This window comes from Chelon labrosus (assembly GCF_963514085.1).
Source record: "Chelon labrosus genome assembly, chromosome: 4".
Taxonomy (NCBI): Eukaryota; Metazoa; Chordata; class Actinopteri; order Mugiliformes; family Mugilidae; genus Chelon; species Chelon labrosus.
The window spans coordinates 22,334,160-22,346,896 of NC_140340.1; the positions used below are offsets into that span (position 1 = coordinate 22,334,160).

Consider the following 12,737-nt stretch of genomic DNA (forward strand, 5'->3'; position numbering starts at 1 on the left):
TTTAACTTGTGGTAATTGTGATATAACATGTAGTTACTACATTCTACCTTTGTATGGCAGTATTGTGACATACAGATGGAGTTTCTCTGTCACTTAACATCCATGTCTAGTCTGAAGTTCAAGTTTTGAAAGACGTTAATTCATTTTATTAAGAATGGTTATTAGTATCGGAAAGACCATATTATTTTTTAATCTACATTCAATACTGAGTCGGTGGAGACGGACTGGAGATTTCCACTCAGTAGCAAGCATCCATAGGCCAGTCCAACTCCTTCAGAAAACTACGTCTCCCATGATGCACAGTGCCGTATTTTTCCAGCTGAAGATGTGAGTGACCTGAACGCCAACCAATCAGGGCCTGGGTTGTCTGAGGGACAGGAGGAGAGGGGCTGACCTGGAGGGATGAATAATAGGATGTTATAGATAGATAGATAGATAGATAGATAGATAGATAGATAGATAGATAGATAGATGATGGTCGTACATGGATGTATTTTTCCAGAGGGGTCAGAGGTCGTGCAGTCCGGTGGTGGGGGATCTCCACTTTGAGGACCTTCTTCAGGTTCACACTCTCCATCTCGTACTGAAATAGAAATAACAGAGAACATGTGATGCCCGGCAATGTGTGTGAATGCAAAGACATAAAGCAGTAAGGAAACACACGCAAATAGACAAAACACAAGCAAATTAATCTGACAACTCATGCGCTTCTAAAACACACAACATAACCGGGTGTAGGAAAGCAAGGTCACAGCATCAGCAAATACAAAATGCAATGAAAGTAGTACAAACTATAACAGAAATACAACAACTGGAAAATAAAAAAATTATGAAAATGGGTTGTAATAAAATAAACATTACTAATGCTCTCAATCTGCAAATGAATAGTGTATTTTGTCTGGTTATTTGAATTGACAAACTAATATTCAAAAGGTTTATAAGGAATCTGGTGATCAGGATGTCAAAAAAACCAAAACAAAACAACAAACACAACACCTTACTGTTAATTTCCAACACCACTGACATGTAGCAAACATGAATAACTCCCAAGATCATAAAGCTTATACCAAAAAACGGTTCATCACTTTTTGGAGTTTCCTGGAAATATTTCCTGTTGTTGTTTGTGCTACTTACAAAGTGTTTCTGCAATTGCTGGTGTTGTGAGAATTTGCAGCCCACGTCGTCAAATTGATGAAGATGCTCTAAATTTGGTTGCGTTTTGTCTGCACATGATTTTTAAAAAACAGCTGCAGAGCACTGAGCTCTGTCAGCCACCGTACTTATCTATAAACCAAACAGATTCAATAACATGGGTGATGCATGTGTGAGTGTTTACCTCCTTGTAGGCTTCAGTCAGGAAACCCCATTTTTTGGGCCAAACTTCAGCTGAATCCTTCTCAACTTTTACATGTGCTTTCCTACACACACACACACACACACACACACACACACACACACACACACACACACACACACACACACACACAGAGTAAGTTGTGTATCGTACACATGCAATATCCTGCTTTATACAGCACAGAAAAGGAGATTAAACATGTACTTCCTCAACTTGCAGCACATTTTGAGTTTGAATTTCTATTTTGATAATAAATTACACGTATAATAATAAATTGCATCCTTTAGAGTTGTGAAAATATGCACTCAAAAACGGCAGGAACCAAACCTGAAAAATATTGTTTTAACTGTGATACAATGTTTGCAGTTTGTCAATTGTTAATTGTTACATACATAACAAAAATAAAGGAATTAAAAATTCATTGTGAGATTATCTTATCTGATAACAACATAAAATTTCATTCAATCATATATTTGTGTCATCACTACTATATGCTGATTTTACGAGAAAGGTTTTGTTGTATATTATATTTAGTTTATTTACAGTTTTACTCCACAGAATCAATGTTATATGTCTCATTAAAATCAGTTTACTTGTCATTAAATAACTCTAAAACCGTAATTGAAAAATGGAATTAGATCAGTTATATGATCATGGTAATAGCTATAATAATAATCATATGACTCTATTATTAAATCACAAAGAATGGATTGTATTTTATTCATGTTTGCATATGAAAATATTGTAAGAACATTTTAAACAGCCAGTCAATAATAATCCCTCAGCAAATATAAAGCGAGAACATATATTTTTATAAAAGGTGACACAAAAGAAATGAAAAGAAAAAAGTCTATCAGGAGTTTTACCAGATTTCATCTTGATGCACAAAGTTGATGGCTTCAGATGTTCGCTGTGAATCCGCCATCTGTCCTGATCAGTGAGGGAATGCGTGTGTGTGTGTGTGTGTGTGTGTGTGTGTGTGGTTTCTTTCTCTCTGCCCGGCTAATGTTTCACCTGTGTGTAAGCCACACTGACAGAGTTGTTTACGGTCGCTGTGGAGACAGAGTCTGCTGACACATATATGTCTTCTGCCCGTCCTGTGCGCGTAACTGTGGCGACGGTGGGGCGGAATCATTGGAGAGTCACAGGGAAGCTCAGACAGCTCTGTTGTATTTTCAGTTCGCTCCAGTTTAGGGATAACTAGCAGATATTAGCATGCTAACATGCTAAAGTAAGACTGTGAGCGTGGTGAACATTGCAGAGAACTGAAGTGACACCAGGCAGGCCTTTCATTCCTTTAAGTCCTCATCTATTTTTGGAATCACTACCTGAGAAAATATAAATTAATTCAATAACAGCTATGAGCCTGCCTTTAGGGAAAAGGTACTGGAGCCTCCGGGCCTGCTCCACAAGACTATCAAACAGCTTCATCCACCAAGCTGTCAGGATGCTGATATCTGCCCACTACGTCTCTCTTCTGCCCTGTGACCGTGGACTGTACACACCCATTACACACAAGGACTCAGCTGTTTTTGAACATAAAATACTCAATTACACTTTAGTCCAATCTGCAATCTGTCCTGCACCTTACTGTACTGTATTATTTGCATTACTGTCCATGTACATCTCAACAAGCTGCATATTGCACTGCCGCCACTGTTGTACATAGGTTGGTTTTATATATAATTCATTCATTCATTCATTTTCTATACCCGGTTATTCCTGTTAAGGGTCGCGGGGGTCTGCTGGAGCCTATCCCTGCTGTCATCGGGCGAGAGGCAGGGGTACACCCTGGACAGGTCGCCAGTCCATCGCAGGGCTAACACAGAGACAGACAACCATTCACACTCACATTCACACCTATGGCCAATTTAGAATCTTTTATATATAATATTACATTTTATTTTTTCTATGATTAGTTCATATCTATATTTTCTATGTTAAGTTGAGACAGAAAATTCTTCTGTATGTCCTGAAAATATAAATAATTGATAATAAAAAGCCTGAAATCTCAAAAAACTGAAATGTTTATGACTTTTTAACAGTCTAAGCTTACAGGAGTAACACGCTTATCTAGTCAGTGAAACAGCAACTCTACAAAATTTGACAGAACAGAAATCACAGAAATCGCACAATATTGTGCCGAGCAACATGCAAAAAATTGCAGCTGGTTGCATTTCAGTGAGAGTCACAGCCTGGTGCCGGTTCATGGATTGACAGGGTTAATGAGCTTCATTGTCCAGATTTTAGATATAAGTTTACAGATGAAACATCTCTCATCAGGGGTTGTTGTTTGGTTTTTCAAACATCGCAAGGTGCAACTTGAACACATCTGAATTGATGAACATAGGGTCATATGGTGTTTCCGTTCCCTGATCATCAGATACCCTCACCTGGGTGATCAGCCCCTGCCTTGTGTGAAAGTATCATACTACACAGCGGCTGTGCATCAAGAATGTTTTAGGTGGCTCTGCTCTTTTGCAGCACTCTATCTCCAAGAAGGCTGACTGACCACCCTACCCTCCAAAGCTCCTGCAGCCAACTTCAGTGGGCAATTGAAATATATAATGGCCCAAACTCTGTGCTATACAGATACCCCTCCCCTCAGCACATAGGGCCCAAAGGCCCCCACTAACAACATTCTGTTGCCAGACACCACAGGACACCCTCAGAAGACCCATGTCCAGTCTCTGGATTATGCATATGAATGACTAAACTTCCATTTGGCCAAAGAAATACACTTCAGACCTCTTCACAACATATATGAATGCATGAATGTAAACTCCAACTTGCAGTAATTCCATGTTTTGTTGTTTAGATGGGAGAGCCACAGAATTGATGAGCAGAAGAAATAAGAGTGAAAAATGTCCAGCATAAAGAGACCTAAGAGCACACTGACTTAAGAGTCGAACTTTTTTGGATTATTGAGCATCTGAAAAATGTGGATCGCAGCTCTTCCTTCTGTATTGGATCAGTCCCAAAGTCAGAAATACACCTCCCAAAAGCAAGGCACAAGCTCCACCTGTTAGGAAGCTCTTTTCAGACGTATTCCAGGGAGAATCTGCAACAAAATAACAAGGGAAATGCGAATTAAATGTCCATAAAATAATGCGTTACAATTAGTTTCTCTGAGGTATCACAAATAAAACTTTCAGCTCTCACCCCATTCATAAATCTTGGGCTCCCAGAGGGTGACATGCTCTACCATACAGCTAACTCTGTCTTGATGTTCAGGTGTGTACTCGAGGTAAGAGTGAACGTGATAGGTCCAGTCTCCGTTTGTCATCACCTCACTGAAGGTCACACCTTTAGTTATTTCCTGTCCGTTTCGGAGCCATGTCACCCTGATGTGTTTGGGGTAGAAGTCGTAGGCGCTGCACACGAGCATGATATCATGATCGGAGCCGTGGTCCGCCGCCTGCAGACTGACGCTGGGTTCAGCTGAAATCAGAATAACTGATAATGAGATATGATGTGTTCTCCATTTTGAAAGCCAAGAGAACACATCTAGAACGATTGGTGTGTTCTTTTGAATTTTAAAATTATACAGTACAATTAAGCTTTGTTGCTTTGTCAAAAACCCACCTTAAAGGTCCTGAAAACATTTTTTTCACATCCACATCTCTTAAAATAGAACAGCTTGGGCCAACCTAAACACTACAGAAATTAAGCTAATCAGTACCTGGTAAAATTGTGGATACATTCCCATCCTTCTGCACAGATAAAGAGGCTTTTTACATCAACTGACATTGACTGTCAATACTGAAGACAGGAGCAACTACAATGACTCATATGGTATATGGTGAAAAAAAAGTAATGGTTACAAAAGTAACCAAGGTTCAATGAATTCACCATCCCTGGCGGATAAGAGGGGAGCATCCAAGAAATGTTTCTGACACTCGAGATAGAGAGGAAACTCTGCGTTTATAGGAAGTTTGGCAATCTAAACAATAACGTGACATACTTGTGCCGCTGGTTTATCAACATTGTGTAATTACTCTCAAAACCTTTGGTTGGTGGTTAGCCAGCGGTGTTGAGTTTCTCTGTGTGCTTCAAACAATGATGAAAGGAACTCAGTGGCTTATGTTGAAGCTGATACATGTTTGATGACAGTGAATTCAGACTGTTTCGGAAATTACTGCAACGCAGAAAAGAGGTATCGAACATGAGAAAATGCTTTTTGTGGTCTGTGCCGCCATGGCGTAGATTCGACACAGAAACATAAATCTAGTTTAGGGACTATATATTGCAAAAATATCTCATACGCAGTTTTGTGTAATTACTCTCACGGCCTGTTGGAAGAAAACTCCAGCTGCCCGTCGTAACAGTCATTTTTAATGGAAACAACCAATCACGTATAAGCCAGTGGGGCACCTTTGCAGTGTGTTTCTTGATGATCCTGATAAAGGCCACATGCTGAAAGGTGTCACTTGACCTTTCTCCGATCTCTTTTTCATCCTTCATTTTCATGCACCTTGGTAGCAGGTGAAGTAGCGCCAGAAATACAACTTTTACAGCACATAATCAGTGTGGGTATAAATGCATTTTCCCAGTGTAAATATTCACCCATATTTTCTTTAGTGGCGTTAAACACCAGATCAAGATTGTTGACGCATGTCAGCTGTCTCTCCATTATTCTCTGCAGAACGTCGTGCTTGTCTCCATTAAACATTGACGCCGTGATCAATCCTGCCGGAGTGAGGCCCGTCCAGTTCCCGACCGTGCTGTTGTACTGCATCGTGAACTCTTTGTTAAAATACCAGTCGATAATATACTCCACTTGCTTCCGTTCTCTGGAGTACACTGCACACCGGAAGTCAGCAAACATGAAGTAGCCATTTCCATCAGTAGAACAATCTAAAAGGTTGAAGACAAAGGTATAAATACTATTGAATAACAGTATATATGGACAGATGCAGTAGATCCATTAGGATTTCATACATGGTATGTTAGCATAGAAAAAGTTTTTGTTTGTTTCTTCTGTTCCTTTAGAGCTGTGACAAACCATGCCCAAGATTGGACATTTTCTGTTGGCTTGCCATCTGGGATTTACGTGGCCCTAGTTTTGTCGGTGTCCCATTTGCTCAGCTGTAGTCTTTGCGATGAATTCAAGTACAACTTTCTTCAAAACAATTATTGGCTATGTCAGTGTAACATAAACATCTTTAATATCTCTAATAATTACGCAAAATCAGTTGTTCATGAGTTCAAAGAATTCTAATTAAGCTAATCAAGGCCAGGTAAAACTTTTTGGATTTTGCAACATACCAAAACGTGTTGTCTGTGGAGACATTCCTGTCCTTGGCACTGGTAAGGATGCTTTTTACTTCAACTGGCAATGATTGTCAGTACTCAAAAAACTAGCAACTACAGCAACGAAGTTGTCTAACACATATGGTATAGGCCTATGGCGTAGAAATTAGAGTTAGAGATTCACCATCTCTGGCGGACAGGATGGGAGCATCTAGGAAAATGTTTCTGGTACTCTAGATAAAAACAGTGATAACAAACAATGTGTTTCTGTACATGGCTGTCAAAAGATTAGAAGCCAATGTTTAAGTGTCACTTTATCTTCAGTGTGTTAAGCTAACTTTCCTCCTGCTTCATTCACCTCAGACCAAGAGTGGGCAGTTGAATTACATGGTGGCCAGTCGCCAAAAATAAATGGAGATCACCTCCAAGAGCTAGCTGTGAGTCAAGTCATCATTTATCCAACACAACACAGAAGCCCACCGGTTACGCTAGCAGCATGACTCAAATGATGGTAACCAAGACTAACTACTGAACAGATTGCCATTAGTGCCGTTTTTCTCTCCGGATCTGGTTCGCTAAGCTTAACAATCAACCGGGGTCAATCTCACTAACTCATTCAACATGCTGGACTGATTGAAAAGCCAGCGATGAGGTCTGTCTAGTGCTAACAATGTAGGACAAACAGACTAGGGCCACACCTGATAATCTGCTTGGTGTGTCATGGCCCTGTCATTATCTTGTGTTTTGGTACCTTTTTGTTATCCAGTTTAGTTTTCTGCTTTAATTTCTAATCCGTTTTCTCATTGTATTTTAGTTTTACTTCCTGTCTCTGTCATTTCCCGCTCATGTGATAATGTTACAGGCCCTTACACTGAAGGTTATATGCCTTTGTTAAAAAGGCATATAAAGACCAACACGGAACAAGAGGAATAATTACTGTAAATGGAACATTTCAACATTTGTATTGGTACTAAAGTTTTAAGACAGATGTGATAAATTGTGTTTTTGGTTTATGTCTAAGAAAAGATATCTAAATGTCATGTAATTACAAATGTCATTCGTGTGACTTTGTGGCCACCAGCCTGCTCATGATTTGTGACACCAATGAAGAACACAGAGCTGCCCTAAAATGTAAGTTCCTCATTCAGATAACTCCAGTGCAGATTGAAGAAAAAAAAAAACTCTTTAAACCTCAATCAGTCAATCTGCAGACCTCTGAAAGTCAACATGTTCGACTGCACAGTTCACTGAAGACAAAGACATGCTTTCTGACTTACTGCTAGCACTATTTATCCATGCAGTAAGCTCTGTTTTCAGTTTATGGCTACTGCTTTCAGCTGCTTCTGCTGTTTTAAATGGCTGAAGTGAAGCTGATTTTATTCCCTCTTTTAGTTACATTTTATTATATGATATTAAAGAAGCTGATAATTTCAATTGACTCTTAAACATTTAACTTAACTTTTTCGGGCCAGAATAGTGTATTTATCTGAAATGTGTGAAGGAAAAGTACAAAAACACATGAAAATGAAAGAACTATCAGTAAATGTAAACAACTACAGTTATTAGGCATAAATCTAGTTGATCGAAGTGAGATTTATTAGGGTATAAAATCAATGTCTGTAAGATAAGAAGCGTAGCAATTGTATTATTTTCACTTTCAGTTCAGCACAAGATGAAGTAAAAAGCCTTTGACTTTGTGTACATATCTGTACTTGAACTATAACACAGGGAACATAGTATGAAAATATAGAAAATAATATTCCATACTATTGCACAGGTAAATGGAAAAAATGAAATATACTCACCAACCACAGATGGAGAGAAAAGACACAGAAACAGCAGGTACTTGAAGCGTTTCATGTTGAAGCCGCACTGAGATCTACCCGCAGATGGACTCGCAACCAACTGGTGGGCAGTTCACCAACGAGTCGTAACTTTCAGCTACAGTTCAGTATCAATTTATTCATCTTTGTGCTGTCCAGTTTAATATATATTCTCCTAAATAGATGTTTATGCACCATTAATTGGCAACAGTAAATGCATTTTACAAGAGATCTCCACCAACCACAGCAACTCTACTTACTTAACTTTAGTTAGCTAAAGATACAGGGACTGTGAATGTTTCTTGTATATTTAATATTTTCTATTTTCTATAGTTTTTTTTTATATATATATATTATTTCTGTATCTATTTATAAAAAACTTTTTGCATTTTTGCACAGTCTCGCCTTGCTGCTGTAACACCTAAATCTCCTCTCTGGGATTATCTTAATTAGAAAACTTTGAAGGAATTTGCAACACTTTAATTTGTTTTCCTGTTTTGAAACAACTAAACATGGATTCTTTGTTGAAAATGACCCTGAATACAAACTGTTATGAACTAGTTCAAATAGTCCACATCCTAAAAAAGAGTCAGACTTCTCACACAATGCATAACAAGCTGAAGAGAAGTCCGGTTCCTCTTTTTCTCTTTCACATCACAAAGAAGTGCTTGAGCTGTGAACGTATAGTTTTATGTTATATCACATTAATGAGATATGTTCTGGCCATTAATGGAAACCACCCAGGTTAATCTGAAAAATGTCCTCTCTTTGCAGATGAGTAATGGTAATAGTAAGTCAATAACAGATTTAGGTGGACAATAAAATCCTGAACTTCCTACCAGTCATTTAGAAATGACGAAGCCAGTGAAGAAGCAAGTTGTAAAATGTCTCTGGGAAAACTTTAACAAAGGTTTCATGTGATGGTATGCACCTTTATTCTGTCTTTATTTAATTTTGTCTAAGTATCTGACAGTATGACTCAATGAGGAAGAAAAGGAAAAAAGAAAAATTGCTTTTAAGAATTTGTAAATAGTTTTTTCAGCTTTTATTGCAGAAAACCATATCATGGTATCAAGGTTTGTGGGTAGTGAGGTAGGACCCAAGTGCAGGACAGAGCGGGCTGAGGCAGGAGTTGGCACAAAATCTATTTAATGGAAACAAGAAAAACAGAAAGCGCTGCAGAGATGACAGATAATCCAACCACGAGGAGAAAAAAAACATTGGGAGACATGAACACGGCAGGATGACAATAAGATACAACCGAGAACAAAGGGAAAGGAAGGCTATATGTGGGCAGAGGGGTGACGAGACACAGGCGAAACTAATGAGAGCGAAGAACACAAGGAGAAACCAATGAAGCAATCAAAAGGGGATAACACAGGGAGGAGCACTAACAGGAAACCAAGGAAGAACTTAACAAAATAAAACAGGAAACTCAAAACAGGTTCACGGGAACTCATTAAACACAGAACCATGACACATGGATTTCTTTTCAGTTTTAGCAACTTGGTTTATTGATTAAATATTGAAGCCATTTCAAAGAATAATACTAGTTTTTAATTTACCATTTTATTACAGTATAGTAAAAATCTTTGGCTTTTGGAGGATTGTTGGTCACGTGATAATTTAAGTAATTTAAATATGGAGAAGTTGTGAGGTGCATTCCTCATAATTGACATGATCTGACAGATCACGAGTGCAAACAATGTTTATTAGATACAGAACAATTAACTATTAATTAAGAGGTTATTGGGTTGAGAGGTGACACTATTGGCATGAAGCAACACTGAGATTCTGTGCAGCAAAAGTTAGAAGCCCACATGTTCCACTGGGTGATCCAAACTTGCAATGTGAGAACAGTATATTGAATGTGTAACTCCCCGTTTTGTCCACTAGATGTCATCGCTGGCCTTAAAAACAGTTTCCCTGTCCATTCTGTGCTTTTATCTTTCTCCATTATGCTCTTGACGTATCTAGGCTTTTTTATATTTACTGGATTCCCACTTTTATTAAGATCTTTCTTGTAAGTTACCATGGAAACATGACTCCTAGTGCAGGTATAGTGGAATAAACTGCCTGAATTCTGTCCTACAGCAGGCCTGTACTCAGAGACACACGGTGGCACTCTTATCAAAGAGGTCTTATCAATCAGTGCTTCACCATCTCTGGTGACTGTTCGTGATCTGTCTCGAAGGTTTTTCTTTACCATTGACTTATTAATGTCTAACCACCTCAGTCACAACAGACCGGTCTCAGTGAAAGGGATTTTTAATCAGATTGAGAAAGAGAGAAATAATACATTACATTGAAATATTAGACAATTAATCTAATGGTTCACAATGAATGTTTTACATACTGTAGATTAGATCCTGAGTTAGAGTGTATACACATTTTACCCATATTTTGCGTCCTTTGTGACATATTGAGCATTTGGGGGTTGTCCTAGCATCAGCCATTAGCCCAGGAGGTTTTATTGTTGCTGTTGTAAATATAAAGAAATCTATATTTATATACTGTTCTTGTATAGACCTAGACAAATTCCACCTTTTGCCAACACAAACTACTTTTTTTAGTATAAAAAATAACAGATTTTTTTACAGCTTACTAGTAAGGTTGACACATTTAAGGTTTTTAGGTACACACATTTGGTGCTTGTAGTTTCATAATTAGTGAAATGGAGACCACCTAAACGTAATTTAGAGATGATATTTCAAGATTTTTAAGGTGTGCCCCCCCGTGAAACTTGCTTTTTTTTTTTTTTTTTTTACAGTTTGCGCAGATTTCCAGGTTGAAACTGTTCTCTGTGTCATATTTATGACTCCTTTGACAAAGGTGGTCTTCACCCCTCAGACCCAATGTGTTATCATGTGCGTGTTTCTTTACGTCAGTGCACTTGGTACTTTACCCTCCTCTGCTGCAGCTGGTGTTTGCTGTAGGGTTGAATCACGCGTTGCACAGTTCAGACTCAGACTGAATGACACTGTTTTCTGTCCACTGCTGCCGTCACTCTGGTAACAATGATGCAGAACCCCAGAGGTCACTAAACCCCCTAAAGTATGGCAAAGGCTATAGTTACAATCTAGCTAAGGTCGAGGCTGGACTCGACCTTAGCTAGGAAATGACAGACCTAGAGATGACAGAGATAAGGGTTCATTTTGACAAATTAAGTAAGACAGCAGAAATGGGCTGCAAAAATAAGATCATGGCGAGCTTCACCATCAAGAGTGGTGACCTAAGCAGGCTTCGCCAAGACCATGCACCACCAAAAAGACACTTGCAACACCACTGCAAGAGCTATATGAAGAAAGAGGGAAGGAGATACTGAGGAATGAAGTTGCCACAGCTCAGGTGTTAACCCCCACAAAGTCACTCCAATCACACTGGTCTTCATTACTGTGTTCATCTCTTGCATATCTACAAACTTACTTCACAAGACAAGACCCTTTGCAGTAAAAATTTAATTCTCTTAAGTAATTTTTAGAAAGTTATTTCTCTCCTGCCTGACTCGCAGCAGTGAGGTGGTTTCATTTTACCATTATATGGTGCAGCTTTGCGATTTTGCTTCATGCTACACAATGAACCTTGAAACATGATCCACTGATCAGTTTGTGAACATCTCTGATAATCAACTTTTGCTCGAGTTGAAGAGGAGTGCACTAATTTCACAAATGAGAATGACTAATGCTAAAGGTTATTTTAGCATTGTTTGAATGCAAACAGAACTATTGACTTCAGGTTCACATACGGGAATTCTTGAGGCGATTTCTTTTTGCTTCTTTTTCTATGGTATTTGACTAAACCACAACCCTTTAAACTGTTAGATTTGTGCTACCCATCTGTGTTTAAAATGGTCTTCTCCAATATCCAGAGGTGGCAAGTAACGAAGGACAAATACTTCGTTACTGTACTTAAGTAGATTTTTCAGGTATCTGTACTTTACTTGAGTATTTCTTTTTCTGACGACTTTTTACTTTTACTCCCTACATTTGTACACAAATATCTGTACCTTCTACTCCTTACATTTGAAAAACAGGCTCGTTACTTTTTTAACCTCCACGGACGACAAGACGTAAAAGACGTGACATGATCGGACATGATTAGAGCATCGGACTAGACAAGGAAAGTCGAAGATGCGCTTCCAGGCGGCAACCTCCGGGTCTGAAAATTGAAGCCAATGCGGAAGTGCAAAAAACTGCAGTTCATCGAGTGACCGCTTGAGGCTGGCTCCAAAAGGGAGCAAATCCCCATAGACCCCCATGTTAAAATGCCCAACTTTACAGCAATATTAAACATGTTTACAGCCTGGT

General features: G+C 38.8%; 2 protein-coding genes across 2 annotated transcripts; both read right to left on the minus strand.

The window, feature by feature from the left end:
- Nucleotides 1-155: 155 nt before the first annotated feature.
- LOC311487109 (ciliary microtubule inner protein 1-like) lies at nucleotides 156-2,279 on the minus strand (the record flags this gene model as incomplete). The annotated part of the gene is made up of 4 exons (XM_084543228.1): nucleotides 156-394; nucleotides 485-583; nucleotides 1,337-1,418; nucleotides 2,221-2,279. The coding sequence occupies 4 exons, from the start codon at nucleotides 2,277-2,279 to the stop codon at nucleotides 239-241; spliced, it is 396 nt and encodes a 131-aa protein (XP_084399354.1). The 3' UTR covers nucleotides 156-238.
- A 1,851-nt stretch (nucleotides 2,280-4,130) lies between these two features.
- Nucleotides 4,131-8,559, minus strand: LOC311486483 (rano class II histocompatibility antigen, A beta chain-like). Its single transcript, XM_084542351.1, has 4 exons — nucleotides 8,413-8,559; nucleotides 5,921-6,211; nucleotides 4,517-4,795; nucleotides 4,131-4,415 (listed from the first exon to the last, which is right to left on the minus strand). Exons 1-4 carry the CDS (start codon nucleotides 8,465-8,467, stop codon nucleotides 4,276-4,278), a joined length of 765 nt encoding a protein of 254 aa, XP_084398477.1. The 5' UTR covers nucleotides 8,468-8,559; the 3' UTR covers nucleotides 4,131-4,275.
- Nucleotides 8,560-12,737: the final 4,178 nt, after the last annotated feature.